The following is a 15474-nucleotide window of genomic DNA, read 5'->3' on the forward strand; positions in this document are numbered from 1 at the left end:
AAGTAATGCATTCTAAGAAGCTTTGTGTCAACGACTCTGCGCATATTTCATTTCTTGATTTGGATCGTATTCTTTGTTTTATTTTGCTTCAGTTTCTACAGGGGTATCATCAAACAAATTGACTATTATCAACAACTGCAACTTCACAGTACAGCCCGAGGTGCAATCCGGCACCACATCAGAACAGCCAAGTATAACACGCTTCGCTCTCCAAAATGGCGAGTCTACTATCATTACCATCTTAGCTCCCTAGTCTAAATCGATTATTAGGGAAATTAGAATATGAAGGGGGATCTGCTGCTCCTCCGGTTACCGTGGCTGAATCCAAATTAAACGGAAACAGTTTGCAGTATTGATAAATGGTGGGGGTGGGGGGAGATGAGGGAGGGACAAAGGAGAGGGAAGAAGAAGAAAAAAGAAGAGATAGATAGGAAGAGGGCGAGAGAGGAGAGGAATAGTGGGTGTGAAGTCGGAATCACTCTCCAATACTCGAGTTGGGGAAGAAGATGAATTTACATCTTTTTTTAGTTTCAAAAAATGGTATGCCGGCAAATTTTCCGTTTAATTTTATGGCACATGTGAGCTAGATGTGCATGTAAAACACTACGTATTAAAATCCGATTGGAAGTACACCCTACAATACACGAAACCAAGTGCAGAAAATCCGAACTCGAGAGTCTCAGCCATGAAATCTGATTCTACACCTCACTGAACGCTCATCACACCAACCCAGCACGTTTTCAGCCGTGTATTTAGAACATCTCTCATGAATGACAATATACAAATAGCAGATGTACGGCGGATGTGCCGTGATATATCGCGCTCTACGAGAAGCAGATCCAGCGTTCCAGTTACCTGGGTTTGAACCGTCGCCCTATACTCCATATTCTGTGGGACGCCAAGTTGGGAACTTGGGACTTGGGAGGAGAATAGACTGATAGCTAGGGTCCAGCACTCCCTGACTCAACTCACTCAATACCTCTCTCTCTCTCTCCTTGCAAGTAGCTAAATCGATTAAAGAAAGAAGATAAAGCTGTAAACGTCAAGTAGCTATAAGTCTTGCAAGTAGATCAATTAAAAAGAAGAAGATAAAGCTGTAAACGTTGAATGCTAGCTTCTTCTGTATCTCTCTCTAATCTGGCTATAAAAACATTGGCAAACCTTTCTCTCCAAGGCAGACAGGATGCTCAGAGGCTAGAGCCTGAACTCACCTCCGCCACTCCTACACAACCCATTTCTTCCTTCCTGTTCCATCCTCTTCATATATATCTGCACTACCCCTCAGCGACCCCAAACACGATGACAAACCTCACCTATGTCCAACTACTCCAGGCTTCCTTTGCCGCTGTTTTCTCCCAAACCCTCCTCGCTCAGGCCCTCTTATTCCAGACCCCATTGTCTCACCACCTCATCCAATTCCTCTCCCACAATCTCACAGTCTCGATTTCATGCACCGGCTGCCTACTCATATCCATACTCTACTACTTCTACGCTCGTCCATTCCCAGTTCTGATGTTGGACTACGCCTGCTTTAAACCTGACTTCGATAGTAAGCTCAGTTTAGAAGCGTTACTGTATGTCATTCGCCGGACTCAGCCCTTCTCCGCTAAAACCGAAGAGTTCATGAAGGGCATCTGTAACAAGTCTGGCCTGGGTGATGAAACCTACTTACCCCCAGTCACCTTTCGAGCAGAGAACAGAGCTAAGTTAGTGTCCTCCATTCAAGAATCCAAGGAAGGGATCTTCTCCGCCATTGATTCACTCCTCTCCAAAACCCAGATCGACCCACAACGTATAGACATCGTCATTGTCGCCTGCGGCATGTTCGCGACGGTTCCTTCCCTTACGTCCCTCGTAGTCAATCATTACAACCTAAGGCCAGACGTTAAAACCTTCAACCTCTCAGGTATGGGCTGCAGCTCAGGCGTCATTTCCATGGACATGGCCGCCAAGCTCTTGAAAAGCAGCAGACTTATAAGGTACGCACTCGTCGTCGTCACCGAGAACCTCAGCTCGAATCGGTACTTTGGTCATGACCGCTCCATGGTCGTCGCCAACTGTATCTTCCGTGTCGGTTGTGCTGCCGCGTTGATCACGAACGACTCAAGCTGCCGCGCGGTCGCCAAGATGGAACTCGTCAACTCGCTCAGGACTCACAATGGAGCCGACGATAGCGCCTACACAGCAGCGTTTCAACTCGAAGATGAGGCCGGTAATCTCGGGATGTCACTCAAGAAAGACTTGGTTCGAGTTGCTGGCGTTGGCTTGCGTGAGCACATTCGGTCGCTTGCGCCCCGAGTTCTCCCACTGAGTCAATTAGTTTCGTATGCGTACTCGGTCGTAATGTCTGCACAATCATTCAGCGGCGAGTCGAAGCCAACTGTACCTGATTTCACGACGGCATTTGACCACATGTGTATCCACACGGGTGGGAAGGCTGTGATAGAACAGGTGTCACGAGTGCTACGACTCGGAGACGAGGTGACAGAGCCGGCTCGGATGTGTTTGCACCGATTCGGGAACACGTCTAGTAGTCTGGTATTCTACGAGTTGGGGTATTTTGAAGCCAAGAAAAGAATAAAGAGAGGAGATAAGATATGGATGCTGGCGTTTGGGACAGGGTTCAAGGTGTGTAGCCTGGTTTGGAAATCGCTGATGGATTCGTGCAAAGAAGCTGAAAATCCATGGAGCGATTGCATCCATCGATACCCATTAAAGAAGTAGTAGAAAGTTTCTGGCTGGTCGTCCTGGATGCTTGGAATGAATCCCACCTTCAGCTGGGTTGGGGAATCCATCAAACAAAGAAATAAATAAATGGCAAGGTGACAAACGGCAAGGAATAAATTATTATTATTATTATTATTATTAATAAACCAACTGGTTGGGGTCGAGTTGCTAGGAGCGCCACTTCGTTGCAGCGGATACCCGGGATCAAATTCCGTTATCACAATGTTAAAGTGAATGGGGATGGGCTCCCTCCGTTTTGTGTAATCCGATCAAAAAATATATTTGTGAAATAAGAGAGAAAATAAATGAATTGTAATCCCCACAATTTCTATATATATAAAATATAATCTTATTTGTATTTTGATTCATCCATGTTTATTAACTTTTGCCCCCAATTTATGTCTATTAGCTTTTGGCCGTCTTAACGAAATTATAAATTATTATTCACGGGAGATGTTCCCAATGGACGATGGATGTGCATGTGAGGTGCCCCCGTGTGAGGAGTATATCCTGTTCATTCAATACAATGAGTTCCAATATGCTCCTTATGATGCACGTCTCACATCGATTTCGTAACATGTATTGTAGCTGCACATTGGAAACATCTCTCGTCTTTGAATTTATTATTCATGGGGAGATGTTCCCTATACAGAGTGGGATGTGGCTGTGAGGCTGGTGTGTGGTGCACTATGCAAGGAGCAGATCCCAATTCCAATACAACAGAATCAGTCCCTCTAACGGAAGTTGCCTCTGTCTCTCTAATGTGATGCACACAGGTTGCTCCTCACAGAATGCTCTTCACACCTACCTCACAGCAACTTGTAGCTGCACATTAGGAACATTTCCCATATTTGTATGTTTTTATTCATGGGCAGAGATGATCCCTATATTCAACTGCAAGTGCTGTGAAGTGGGTGTTATGAGCTCATGGAAGGGCAATTAAAAAGTCATAATAAATATTGAAATTGTATAGTTCCCCGAATAACAATAATACTTATTTGAGTTCATCTTTCAAATGTTTTTTTTAGTGCAACTTTCATTGCAATTTATCTTTCAACAAACATGTAACAAGAAACATTGTGAAAGTACCAAGGAGTTGAGATCTTCTGCCAATAAAACATGTTCTAGCCCTGTACCAACTTGATGATCTAACACTGAACATCTCATTATAAGACTGAGACCCATCATAAAAGTGGAACCTGCAATGTATGAGATGTACAGTGTAAGATCATGTTAGTAGAGGGTTGGAATGTGTTTTGTTGGCTGGTGATTGACTCGGTGCCAAGTATTTGAAGTACATCCCCTCTTGTTGGCAATGGCATGAGCTGCATTATTACTTGTATGAAGGAGATCAATGCCTTGTGCACTTTTCGGTAAGTTACTTACCCAGATAAATGCAGTTACCTAGGTAAGTTTTTCCTGGGAAACACTTACCCGGGTAAGTACATTTTAACCATGTAAATAAGGCAATGACCATTTTAACCATAAAAATCTATTATTAAATGAGCATTTTTGTCCCATTCAAGTGTTGGAAATTTTCCCCCTAGGTGGGAAAGTTATTTACCCACCTAGGAGATGGGTATCACTTACCCCGTAAGTGGTATACAGGAAAATAAACTTTCCCTAGTCCCCGCATAAATCTGAAAAAAGAATATGGGGTTTTTGGTCAATGGAAACCAAAATCCCATTGACCACCTTTCCCCCTCTCAAAATCTGAAAAAGAACGCCCCCCAAAGGTTAAGTAAAGATTCACGAAAGAATCTGTATTTGACACTCCTTATTTTAAGCACTTATCTCCTTTTTGCAGTTAAAAACTGAGTATTAGTAGGGCATCAAAATGTTAAAAAAGATTTTTATAAACAACATCTGACATGGTAACTAGTAATTAATGGGAAGTGAATGTGTGGTAAAATCTAACTCGAGGGTGAGACTGGCTAGGTCATTTGTTTGGTTAATATAAATTAAAATATGGTGTGGTAAAATCTCAACCATCAATCTAGATAATCTGTCAACAGAATGCTGGATAGAAATTTACAACAATGGGACCAAGTATAATATTTCATACATTTATTTGATTCATTTGATTGAACCAGGTACTATAGTGGGTTTTTAGGGATTTTGGTCAATGGGACCAAGTACTATAAACTTTCCTCGGTCCCCACATAAATCTGAAAAAAGAACATAGGATTCTTGGTCAATGGAAACCAAAATCCCATTGACTAACTTTACCTCCTCTCAAAATCCAAAAAAATAACACCCCTTAGTTATTAAAATAATCAAATAATAAAACTTTCAAAACTGTAGTGGTCTATCCAATTTAGTTTTAGCCATTAAGGAACTCATAACCTTCTTAAAATCTTATGGATCCCACAACCACATCCATCATGGGATTAAATGCATCCATGTGGCTCCCATAAGACTTATATTAGAAAACTGATCATACACCAACTTGTATGAAACCCAAGTCAGACATTTACTACTACAATGATTATAATGACATTGTTAAAGTAGAAGTCCTCCTCACCATGGATCCTAGATTTTTCCTTCTTTGAAGTTGGTCTTTCCAACCCTTCTTCAATTGGGGTCTTCTTTTCTTTCTTTTTGTTCTTTTTTACTTAACAGGAAAAGGGTTTGATGGATGATGGATCCCCATTGTGCTATATGGAGAAGTCTTAAAACCCTTTGATACTCGACTCCGAATCTCCTGTTCACAAGAATTCTACTCATGTCTATCCACAACATACTACTTTCGTGTATTGGGATCATCTCTCCCCATGCATAATACTATCTAAGAGAATGAGATGTTCCTCATGCGTTGTTGAGATGTTATGTGCATGGGTAGACGTGGGCAGAGCATCTGGACTCTTGATACTCAATGTCCCAATTCTATAACCTCTTTTTGTGCTGGAATCACCATAATAAAGAGAGGTTTGAAAGACAAATTAAAAAAGGTATTCTTTAAAGTGAAGTGTTCTTGTGAGAAGCTCCAAAACAGATCAAAACCATTTAGTTTGAAAATAAATTGGTTCTTAAAACAAAAACATAGAAAATAGATAAATTTTTATGGGTGGACTAAAACATTTTATTGTATACTTTTATCACCTAATGAAACTACTCCTTTAGTTTTCTTGGAATGACCATATCCAATCCTGTTATTTCTATTTCTTCCACATACCCATCTCATCTATTGGAGTAGATAGTATTTTACATAAATTTATTAGTATGTTTAAGGAAGCATGCATCGGATCAGAAGGGTCTTAGAAGATCAACTGTGCCAAAAATCAGCAATGTAGTTTTATAAATATTATCAAAACCAGATAAAACCCATTTATGGTAGAACAGTGCTTTAGTTGGGATGCACTTAATGGTCGATTTCCATTCTTTAAAATTGTGACAGATCAAAGTTATTAGGTGGACCTGGGTGGGGGTGGCATACTTATAAATAGGCCAATTTCTGCAGACACAAGAGACAGTCATTGTGTAGTAAGAGAAAAACACTTAAAAAATTGAAGCCTGAAGGGCGATTTTTGCAGATTAATTTACAGGCCTGGGATGCCACTTGATGAGGGTCTCCTCATTGCTACTGAGATATTAAGTAGATAGGATAAGGGTCGGCAGAAATTGAACCCCACAAGAGTTAACTCTGATTTCAACTGTTTGATTGGGCTGAATTAGAATCTCATTCTCATTCTTGGTGGAATGTCATTTCTTTCCTCTTTCTTGAGAAACCTGATTTCAATTCCCACTTATATGAACCGACTATAGGAATAGACTATTCCGATTTTGGAGGGATTTTGATTCTAACTTTTTTTTTCACAAATGGTGATTCTGAGCCAGCCAGACATGCTCTGCACATCTGTGAAATCAATTTACAGTGAAGAAGCAAGCACACAGTATGAGTCCTCAACGGTCTTCTCATTAATGGTATACTCGTTCCTTGATCACGCCGCCTGATTTTAAATTTGACAAGCAATGTGACTAATAGAGTATAGAGTATAGATATGACACATTTTAATTTAATATGCTTTGAAAAGCCGACCACGTCATCAGTTTGATCCTGAGATCCCAGATCATTCCTCAATGGGATAGATGCTATGACCATGGTTTTTAAAACCGGACTAAATCGGACAGTTGGACGGGAAAAACTCGAACAGGTTCCTCAAAATTGAGATTTCTCAAAAAACCATCGATTTTGGTCAACAAACTGCTATTTCGGGCGGTTAATCATTCAAACTGTTTGAACGATTTTGATCATTTTTTATTTTTTTTTGTCAGAATGGACCCGACCTTCGACCCGATAACCAGACCCCTGACCAATTCGGTATTCAAGTTGGTTTTAAAAACCATGGCTATGACCACCTAGAGGGGACGGATCTAATCTCAGATCATTTAAGCCAACAACCACAAGAAGATGATTACAGTCATGTGGGTATTTTGTTTTGTTTATATGAAAAATAAAAGAAAAATTGGAAAAGCTCATCAAGACAATCGCTCTCTTGAAACTACCATTTGTTAGGCGCAATTTGATTTAAATTTTCATTCTGCTATTTCTTGCTGGAAGAAAATTCCATCTCTAATTAGAAATATAATGCAGGAATTATAGTGGGAAGAAGGAGGTGAAGGATGATACCTATTCAATTTGCTAAGATAATGAAAGTTATTTGTCAAAGAAACAAAATAAACAAAAAGGATGAGATACATGTTTGATCCGAAAGTATCATACATGATGTCTTAATCACTAATCAATGTGTTACGTCTAATGGTTTGATTGGATAAAAATCCTTTTCCTAATGCAATCAGTGTGTTATTAATTTCTTGATCATCATCAGCACTATTGCACTAACAAATAATCAGTGTGTAGATAAAGCAAAGTCATTAGTCCCTGTTTGGAAATGTTTCCATTTGTTTCTATTTTTTTAGAAACTTTTGTGTTAAAACAAGAATTTTATTTCTTAATCTTGAGGAATAATAAAGGCATTTGGCAAATTGTTCTTTGAAAACAGATTTTTGTTCTAAAAAAACAAAAACAACGTTTGAATAACGAAACTATTTCTTAACATCAGTTCTTCAAATCCATCCCATCAATTCTAAAATTAAACAAATGTCACGTCATAACGATGTAATTTAAAATTGATTGTTGGGATAGTCTTCCAAGAGGAGATGATCGTTGCAACAGTTATTGATAAAAAAATTATAATTTTATGATGAAAAAATAAAACATCCAATGCTCCAATGTAAAAAACAGCAAAGACAAGCTTACATGTGTACGTGATACCCCTTCTCTCACGTGAGAACACAACGCACGTATTCGTAAATAATGAGGGACGTTGTGGGAATCACACGTTTCCTGTGAATATGTTCTTTGAGAGTGTCAATTTATCACTTCCAAAAAATGTTCTTACTTTAGAACGACTTATTTCTTGCTTTTTTTTCAAACATATTTCTGTTCTACGAAAGCACCGGGAACGAGAAAAACACTCTCACGAAACATTACCAAACAGGACCTTAATTAATTAATTGATATGGAGATAAAACGTGGGGTATGTTGCTGGTTTATATCAGCTAAAATTAATCATTCTAACATTAGTTATTTATGCATCTCTAATAATTTGCTTTAATTACCATCTAAAGTTGGGCTATATATTCCCAGTTGTGGTTGTTTAGAGTTTTTTTTTTCTTTTTTTTTTCCTTTTTGGAGGATGAACTCATCTTCTAGAAGACATAAATGAATCCATTGTAGGTGGTCTCTCTGTAATCCTGGAAATAAATAATTCACCACAAAGGCCTTTCTATGTGTGCAAAATAGATACTCTTTTATGATAATTTTATTAAATAAAGCAAGAATTAGATAACTTTGATTGGGCAAAATTACTATCTTGAGATGAGATGCTAACAAAAGTATATATAAATATTTACATGGTTCAGTTTGTAGCCTGTCTGCATTTGTTTGTGATGTAAATGCAAATCGACGTAAAGTTCCACCGTCGATTCATATTTGTTTGCATTTATTTTCAGTGTAAATATGAATTAGTGTAAAACTCCAACTCCCACTCTGTATTTTTCTACAGGCTTCTCTAATTAGCTAGGGGTGAGGCATTTGGTTTGTTCGAATTCAAAATCAAATCAAATAAACCAAAATTTAAATAACTTAACTTGTTAAAATGAAAATTGAACTGTAATCAAATTTTGGAAAAACAAAAAACATCTAATAAAAATTATTATTCAATAATTATATATATATATATATATATATATATTATTATATATATTACACATTTAAAAGTTAATTTTTTGGGGTTATATCAGATAAAGGCAACTTTTAGGCCCTAATATCAATAAAAGTAATATATTTAATAAAATTTCAAAAATAAATTAACTTTTTAAAAATAATCTCAAAAAGGGGCAAAGTTATTGTCCATCTTCCTCTTCTTGTAGCAGAGCTGTCCACCACCGCCTCCAGCATGTCTTCGACTATCGTTTCCACATCCAACTGTCATCTCTAATGATCGAGAAAGCATCGCTGATAGTCGGACACCAGCAAGTAAAAATAGATCGAATTACCCTAAACCCTTAACTTAAGTAACTGATTACCCTAAACTCTGGCAGTCTCTGCCAAGACAACATGGATTGGATCCATCCATGGATACGTGACTCCTCCTTTATTGGAATAGAGATGGAAAGTCTTCTCCGACACCCCTTCCAATACCCCACACGATACCCTCAGAGGTGTAGAAGATGGAAATGAGTGATGATGATTCCTTTCCACTGCATCTGTTAATGGCTCTTGTGATCTTTGGACATAGAGAAACACCATTACCAAAGCCAAAACAAAGATCCCACTCAACAATATAGATGATATCACTTTTATCGGTCTCTGGCCAGGCACCAGAGTTCCCTCTTGTTCAACTTCATTGTGCAGAGGGTTGTAAGAGTATGACACGACACGTTCGAGGTCGGGACAGATCTGGAAGGGATCGGTGTACATGGTGATGCTGGACGTCATGACGGTGATGATGACAATGACGGCAATGCTGATGCTGATGGTGGTATTCCTACCAGAACCTACCTGTTGTGCATATATTTATATATGTTAGAAAGAGAGAGAAGGTCGATGAATTAGAGAATGTCTCAGATAAGGAGGTGGTCTGCAGATCCTCATTCGTCTTTGATGCATTCACCTTTTCTGGGACTGGGTCTATGGGTGAGGTGTTCTGTGGTTGGTTAATTTTCATGCTTGATTGGAACTGAGAGAGACACAAGGTGTGTGTGTGTTCCTGTGCTCGGGGCACGTTTGAGTTATCGGATTTTTTCTCGATCGTCGGAGATGACAGTTGGAGGCGGTTGTCAAAGACGACAGTAAGAAGCGAAAACGACAATCGAAGACGTGCTAGAGGGGGCGGCGGGCAGCTCTACTAAAGAAGAAGATGATGAATAATAACTTTACCCGTTTTTAATATTATTTTTAAAAAATTAATTTATTTTTGAAATTTTATTAAATATATTACTTTTATTGATATCAGGGCCCAAAAGTTCCTCTTATCTAATATAATCCCTTTTTTTCAATTAACTGCACTTTCTGTTTTTTTCGATGGCTAACAAGGCAAATCATTAAGACTGGCTCAAGTACAATCGTTATCAATACAAGATTGTAAAAAGAAGGGCAGAATGACCAAGTCTGCAACCTATGAAGAAGTCCATACTTCGATAAACAATGTGCAGCTGAATTGGCAGACCTTGGGACAAATTGTACTGAGCAATAGGAGAATCTTCTCCAACAGAGCTCTATCACCAATAAATCATCTCAAGATATGCGAAGTTCTATAAAAAACTTAGGCTGTGTTTGGAAACGATGCCAAACTTGGGTTTGGCAACATTATATTTATGCATTGACAGAAAACATATTTTTCAATGCATAAAAAGTACATCAATGAATAGAAGTAAATTTGGATTCAAGTGGGTTTTTGATAAAAAAAAAAAAAAGTAAAAAGATATACTTTATTAGAATTTTTGTATTCATTATAGCTAAAAGTCTGTTTGGTAAAATGATAAATTTGTCACTGCAAAACTAATTCAATATTACAATTTATATGAACCATTTTACACTCTACATATTTACATTCACACTTATATGCACTATTTCCAAATGCAACCTTAATACTTTCAAAAAGTGCTAGCCTCAGCTTCAAGAGCCGAACAAGGAGGGATTTGCATAGCGCGAGCATAGATAAATTGACCATTGGAGTCTCAGATAATGAATTAACTACATTTTCAAATGTCATAACTGAAACCCAACCGATGATCTAAACAACTGAAACTGAAATTTCGTTTTGCTTTTTCGGTTTTAACTTAAAATATGCTCAATCCTACCTCAAAACACATTCAATTTAAAACACAAGTTTCAGTCAAATCTTTGCCGCATGTATAAAATAAACGCTTTTTAGGGCACTTTTTAATTAAAAAAAAATTATAACTTTTTTATTTTTAATTAAAAGTTGAGGGAAAGTTGTTAATCAAGTTCACAAAATTATATTCCTTTCCTCTCTTATTTTCTATCAAACATTAATCAAAGATAGCATTTGTGAAATCTTGGTCACTAGAGCATCTGACATGTTAATTAATGGAAAGTGAATATGTGAAATCCATTTAGCGCTGGTCTGTGGAGATAGTCTATGATGTCAATTATCAAATGGATTGATGGTCTCGACTCTGGACTGTCCTGTCCACATCTCTCTAGGGAGAAGGAATGTTGTGGAATCCAAAATAAACTGTGTTCTGCTTGGGTCAATTTCGCTTCTTTTCTAAACTTCCTAAGCCCATCTCAACCATGATGCGTGGAGTAGGGATTGGAGCCCCTAGGTTCTCAAATATATATATATATATATATTATCTCTCTCTTCTATATCTTTTGACACCTTAAAAATAACTTGTATCATATCCTGTTAGCCCATGTTTTGATCATCATGTCATAGTTACAGTATAAATTATAAAACCCACCGATCCGGTGCTGGTAGTTTGAAGTTCGAATACCAGAGACAAATAAGTAACAAAATACTCCACTGTACGCAACTACGCATCTATGCTTAAGTTGGATTTTGTACACGATGTGAAAAATTGAAGTGGTCAAATGCCAAGAGTCAAAGCGTTCTCTGTAAACCAATCTAGTATCTACACCTTAAACCACCGCTGGCCGCTGGGACTACGGCCACCAGTGGTTCTGTCTGCGGTTCAACCATTCAATTAATTCAGCCTTTTTATGCTGTTGGTTGTTGGATAATATTGTCAACTTAGCTCAAACATTCTTATGTGGTTTAATTGATGGTTCAACCAAGTGGGTCCGGAGCACCATAACAGTACTCCGGAAGTAGTTTGTCCGAGTGTGACATTTCTATAGCTTGTGACGAATCCACAGTTCCAACTCCCACAGAATTTCTTCCCCAACTGCGCGCCAAGGGTTCAGTTGAGAGTTGAGAGCGCTGCTGATCTCAAACAAGGTTATCTTTAAAGAAGATTAATAGGCTAGCTCGGGGGTTCTGGGTCACTCAACAAACACCCTTAAAGCCCTATGATTTGCCACATGTCCTAATTATATATATCACAAAAACTGAATCCAAAGGTGTGCTTTTGCTGCAAACATTTTTAGCTGGGCATAGAGCTAGTGATGCTCCAGCCAAACACGTGGCAAATTCCGAGGGCCCCAGCTGATTGCAACTAGCTAGGCGTCCTGTTGCCATAACATCACAAATATAGAAGCATGTCTAGAGAGAGAAGAATGGGTCATTATTACCAACTGAACACGCCTGGCTCTACCCAGGTAGATGTCAACCACATAAACTCATGAAGCTCTGTTATTTAAGAACCCACCACTATGAACTGACAGACACACAACTCTCTCTTAATTCTTCTCTTCTCTATACATTACCCGTCTCCCTTGTGAGTACTGTGTCAATCTCTTCCTTTCTCTCTCCTCTCTCCTCTCTCCTCTCTCCTCCTTTCATGTAGACAGTGCCAACCTTGCCACATACACCCTTCCGCCGTCCCTATGTTTCTAGCAAAAATCTAAATTGATTTTCATATTCAACTCGATCCAATGTTCTTTCAATTTGTTGTTGCTCCTGGAAATAAACTAAAAAAGCAAGAGCTAAAGATAAAAATGGTTAAATAATTTGATCTGGTTTTTACACCGACTACTCCTTGACGACCAGCATTCATGGAGAGAGAACTAGAAGAACAGTCAAATATGAACCAGAAGTCCAGGTCTAGTTCGGGGGGAGCTGATGAAGTAGTCAACCAGCCGGCCGTGAACTTTGCTGCAACAGCTGATCCAGTTTGGATGAAACCCCAACGACCATCATCACCAGCACCTTATCCTCCTCCATCAACTGCAAGTAATATCTTTCCTGTTCCTGCAGCTCAACAAGGAATACCAATTTATCCTCCTCCAACACCTCCTCTGGACCTGCCACAGCAATGGAGCACAAGCCTATGGGCGTGTTATGAAGACCCAGAAAACTGTACGTAATCAGCACCATTTCATAACAATTAAAGGGCTGTTTGTTAAGTCTTTTTGCGGTATTTTTGGTTTTTCAAAGCTTGGAAAGACTTTATTTGGCCCCATTTGCTGTGTCTTTTTACGTGGGCTATCGGTTTTTTAGAAGTCCGGCAGTTTGCATTTTGGTCTTTTCCCATTTAGTTGGGAAAAGATTTAGCCACCAAAAACCGCAGTTCCAAAAAAATGCGAAAAACCCAATTTGGGTTATTTTTGGAATGTTTGTCTTTTTTTCAATTCATCTTTACACGGAAAGACATGTAAATAAATACATCCAATAACCAAACGGCCTTCAAACTGTTAAGATCTTAATGCAAAAAGTCAAATAATCTTTTGGCTATTAGAGCTTCCATAGGATCTTTCCAAAAGAAACTTACTAGACAACCAAAATTTGGGCTGTTTTTTTCCCTTTGGCATTGAAAGACAGGAAACCGAAAAAAGCCCACGACAGTTAGACCATGATAGACCAAAATGCTTAGGAAAACAATCTTGATTTTCAAAGACACATGACCCCAAAAGAGAAAAGACCAGTACGTCGTCTTTTGGTGGACAGTCGGAATATTTTCGTAAAAACGACTTGTCAAACAGCACCTAAAGTATTGTCTTTCTTGTCTTTATAATTTAGTGACATGTCTGCTATCTGTATTGTTTTTTCAAGGCATCGTCACCGGTTTCTGTCCCTGCGTTACATTCGGCCGGATTGCCGAGATATTGGATAGAGGAGGCACAAGTGAGTACTTTCATGCAACTAATTAACAATCAGTACTGGAACAAAAGGAATTAATACCTGGTCAGATCGGATCTTGGTTCAGACCCATATAATAAGGTGCTCTCTTCCATGAGAAGAATAAGAGAGGGGTGGGTTCAACCCATCTCGTTATAGATCATTATTTAGGCTGTTTTTGGTTTCACAGAAAACAACTAGAGAGAAACAAACAGTTGATGCTAAGTTTTTTAGGAATTACACAAATTTCTCTCTTATTTTATGTCAAACCAAACAGTTGAACATCACTGTATATAAAAGGCAAAATTTTCAGTTTTGGATATATGATTCCTACCATTTCATGCATTGATCCATGCATCCATGTAGTTGTCATTCAATTCAATTGATAGAACTGCCAACCCAACTAAAGGGCCATCGATTAATCCAACCATGCATGGTTGTGTTTGAAGAGAAACTAAACATAAAAATCATCAATTGATTTTCTCAGTTTCATCATATGCAGCTTGGGCCAGTGCAGGTGTGGCATTTTTCCTCTTGTCGTTTATCGCAGGCTTTCGAAATCGATACTCACGTGGATACAGAACCAAATTGAGGAGATTATATAACCTGCAAGAAGCTCCATACCCGGACTGGCTCGTTCACTTCTTTTGCTCAGAATGTGCTCTCTGCCAAGAGTACAGAGAGCTCAAGAATCATGGCATTGATCCTACTAAAGGTATCGCTCGTTACTCCACAAAACTACCCACATATGTGGTTTAGTCTTTTAGATCTCATATTGAACCCCGACTATATTTTGTTTCTCCGAGTTTGGCAAGTAATATATTTATCTTTATATCCGTAAGTGCATTTATTCATGTTCTTTTATTTTTTAGATAAATAAGAAAATAATAATTTTAATCATAAAAAATCATTATTAAAAAAACTTTTTCTGAAAAGAGAAATTCTATTACACTAGAATTTATATTCTTTTGAATTTACGTCTGTTATCGTTGAGCCCTTCTTTAGATTCATAAATAGAAGAATCCCTAACTTCCTAATAAAGAAAAGAGAAACAAAAATAGATTTATAACCAAACAATAACAAACCCTTAACGATTCTCTGCACATTTACTCCAACTCATGTTGCTTTGTTATTGATCAAGATTGTTGATTTACTTGTGTTGGTTAATATTTTAAGGTTGGCAAGATGCTCTGGAGAGACAGATGAAAGCCGGTGTCATAGTGCCGCCAACTGTTGAAGGAGCCATGACCCGTTAAATGTCACAGCAGAGCTACAACTTACCTCTTGCTCTTCTTTGTGTTCAATGTGTTTGTGTTTGTGGGTGTGGGAGATTGACGTACTGATATTGCATGAATTTTATGTATCAGTCAACCTAGTTTTCAGTTTGCCGTGTCTGCATATACAAATTGCTTTTGGAAGTGTAATGTTGTCTATAGCTTTATTATATGTATGGTTATGAACGAATGAAAGTCAAAAA

General features: G+C 38.3%; 1 protein-coding gene and 1 pseudogene across 1 annotated transcript; both read left to right on the forward strand.

Annotated features, from left to right (window-relative positions):
• Positions 1-588: 588 nt before the first annotated feature.
• LOC104605603 (3-ketoacyl-CoA synthase 13 pseudogene) lies at positions 589-2830 on the forward strand (annotated as a pseudogene).
• Positions 2831-12934: 10104 nt separating this feature from the next.
• LOC104605604 (protein PLANT CADMIUM RESISTANCE 7-like) lies at positions 12935-15253 on the forward strand. Its single transcript, XM_010270436.1, has 4 exons — positions 12935-13238; positions 13932-14003; positions 14548-14712; positions 15174-15253. Exons 1-4 carry the CDS (start codon positions 12935-12937, stop codon positions 15251-15253), a joined length of 621 nt encoding a protein of 206 aa, XP_010268738.1.
• Positions 15254-15474: the final 221 nt, after the last annotated feature.

Source organism: Nelumbo nucifera, chromosome 1 (assembly GCF_055504915.1).
Source record: "Nelumbo nucifera cultivar China Antique chromosome 1, China Antique-T2T, whole genome shotgun sequence".
Lineage (NCBI taxonomy): Eukaryota > Viridiplantae > Streptophyta > Magnoliopsida > Proteales > Nelumbonaceae > Nelumbo > Nelumbo nucifera.